This window comes from Emiliania huxleyi (genome assembly GCF_000372725.1).
Source record: "Emiliania huxleyi CCMP1516 chromosome Unknown EMIHUscaffold_1627, whole genome shotgun sequence".
NCBI lineage: Eukaryota > Haptophyta > Isochrysidales > Noelaerhabdaceae > Emiliania > Emiliania huxleyi.
Genome location: NW_005200953.1, coordinates 1 through 1,862, shown reverse-complemented (window position 1 = coordinate 1,862; position 1,862 = coordinate 1). Strand labels below are relative to the sequence as shown.

Here is a 1,862-nt window from a genome sequence, read left to right as displayed (position 1 = left end):
TGACGTTGATCGATCAGCGCTGATCTCCCTAGCCTATCGGCCACCCGCTCGATCCTCGGATCGCTCACTCGTCGCAAATCGATCGACTGAGCTGTCAGCAAGGGGCTGCCTTTCCTTTTTTCGAAAACGCGCGCGCGCCCGTCGCCCGGCAAAACTGTCAGGTCCGCCGCGACGCGTCGCCGCAATGGCGGGCAGCGACGTGGTGCAAGCCATGCGGCTCGCCCTGGACTGCCCCGCACAGCCCGGTTGGCAGTAGGAGGCCCCGCCGGTGAGACCACTGATTTTGATGCCGACCATAAATTCTCGCAACTCGAACGCATGCTACTTACAGCTGCTGTCTGTACAGAGATGCCAGCACCCCCCAGCAGCAGAGCGCTGCTGCTGGGGGGGGGGTCCCGACCCCCCCAGCAGCAGAGCGCTGCTGCTGGGGGGGGGGTCCCGCCCCCCCCAGCAGCAGAGCGCTCCTGCTGGGGGGGGGGTCGGCCATGGGCTTAGGTGTGCAGGGGGGGTACCGAGCAGTGTGCGGCCGCTCTTAGCTCTTGGGGCCACCTTTCCGCTTTGGTTTTTTCCCCACTGACCACTCGGACAACTTTTACCAAATGCAAAAGTTGCACCTTACCATTCGGGCAAATTCGATTGCATTTTACCACTCGGGCAAACTCGATGAAACGGGCGGACGGAAAACGCGTTTGCGGCAGCTCGCCCGAGAGCTATGGCCTATGCATGAAGCGGCCCTATCCATCTGACCACTCATCGACGGGGCTTTGGCGAGCAGCCGCGCTGCGCCTGCGGGGCAGGGCTGGTGAGAATGGGCTCTGGCCACTCGCCCGTGCGGTTGTAACCGCGCATCAGCCGAACGGAGGCCTCGACCGCCCCTCGCGGCAAGCTCTCGAGCATCTCGAGCAGCTCCCCCGCCGCCATCGCCGCCTCGAACTGCTCCCTCATGCCGAGCGCGCCGCAGACCTTGCGTACAGCCTCTTGCTGCACCTCGTCCGGTAAATCGGTGTCGTAAATGCGACACACACAGCGCTAGCTCCAAAATTTCTTTTCTCGCAGTGACGCTTATCTCTTGTTTACTGCTGCTGCCGGCGCCACTTCGCCGACCGCGCTGTCTTGCCGGCGCGCACCACGCCCAGCCGCAGCCCGTACTAGCCCTCCGCGACACACACAGCGCTGCGGCGCCGACTCGCGCTCGGCTCCCGCCTTTGCCGCGCTCGCAGCAGCCGCCTCAGCGGCGCGAGCGCCGCCGACACGCAGAAAGCCCAGACACACGGCTTTTGGCCAGCTCCGCCGCGCGCCATTCTCGTCGGACCCCACAGCGCAAAGTCCGCGCTGACGCGCCACACGCGGCGTCACGCGCGCGGGAATGTCGGCGCTCGCCGCGGCGCGCGAGCCGATTCTGCGCAGACACAGCGCCTCTGCCCCTTGCAGGCGGAAATGCCCAAGGTCGGAAGCATCCCGCGCTCCGCCACGGTGGCGTGGTCGTCCTCCAACGAGCACTCTGGCTTGCTGGCGGCGGGCACCGTCGCGGGCGCCATATCGGACACGTTTGACTCCACTTCGCACCTCGATGTGCGTGACGCCTGCAGCGCCGGTCTCAGCGCTACGACTCCGCTCGACGCCCGCACGCACACCTCCTCCCCTCCCCCATCCGGCAGGTCTTCTCGCTCGACCTGCAGGGCGGCGCCGAGCTGCCGCTGGTCGGCTCGCTCGCGTGCAACGACCGCTTCAGCCGGCTGACGTGGGGCACCAAGGGCGTGGCGGACGGCTCGCTGCCGTACGGGCTGCTGGCGGCCGGCACGGCCAACGGCAGCGTGCAGATCGTCGACCCCGGCCGGCTCATCAGCCGCCACGACGCCCCC

At 67.1% G+C, this 1,862-nt stretch overlaps 2 protein-coding genes across 2 annotated transcripts in view; both read left to right on the top strand.

Moving 5' to 3' along the window:
- EMIHUDRAFT_460651 (hypothetical protein) overlaps positions 1–841 on the top strand; it is a gene marked incomplete at its 3' end in the record, with an annotated part of 2,275 nt that extends 1,434 nt beyond the window's left edge. The window contains exons 4-6 of the mRNA XM_005785200.1: positions 257–340; positions 537–687; positions 798–841. Coding sequence (XP_005785257.1) covers positions 257–340; positions 537–687; positions 798–841 — 279 coding nt within the window. The remainder of the gene's footprint in view (positions 1–256; positions 341–536; positions 688–797) is intronic.
- Positions 842–1,437: 596 nt separating this feature from the next.
- EMIHUDRAFT_253252 (hypothetical protein) lies at positions 1,438–1,823 on the top strand (the record flags this gene model as incomplete). The annotated part of the gene is made up of 2 exons (XM_005785199.1): positions 1,438–1,572; positions 1,659–1,823. Coding segments are annotated over 2 exons (300 nt in total), but the record flags the coding sequence as incomplete, so codon positions are not given.
- Between the last annotated feature and the right edge of the window lie 39 nt (positions 1,824–1,862).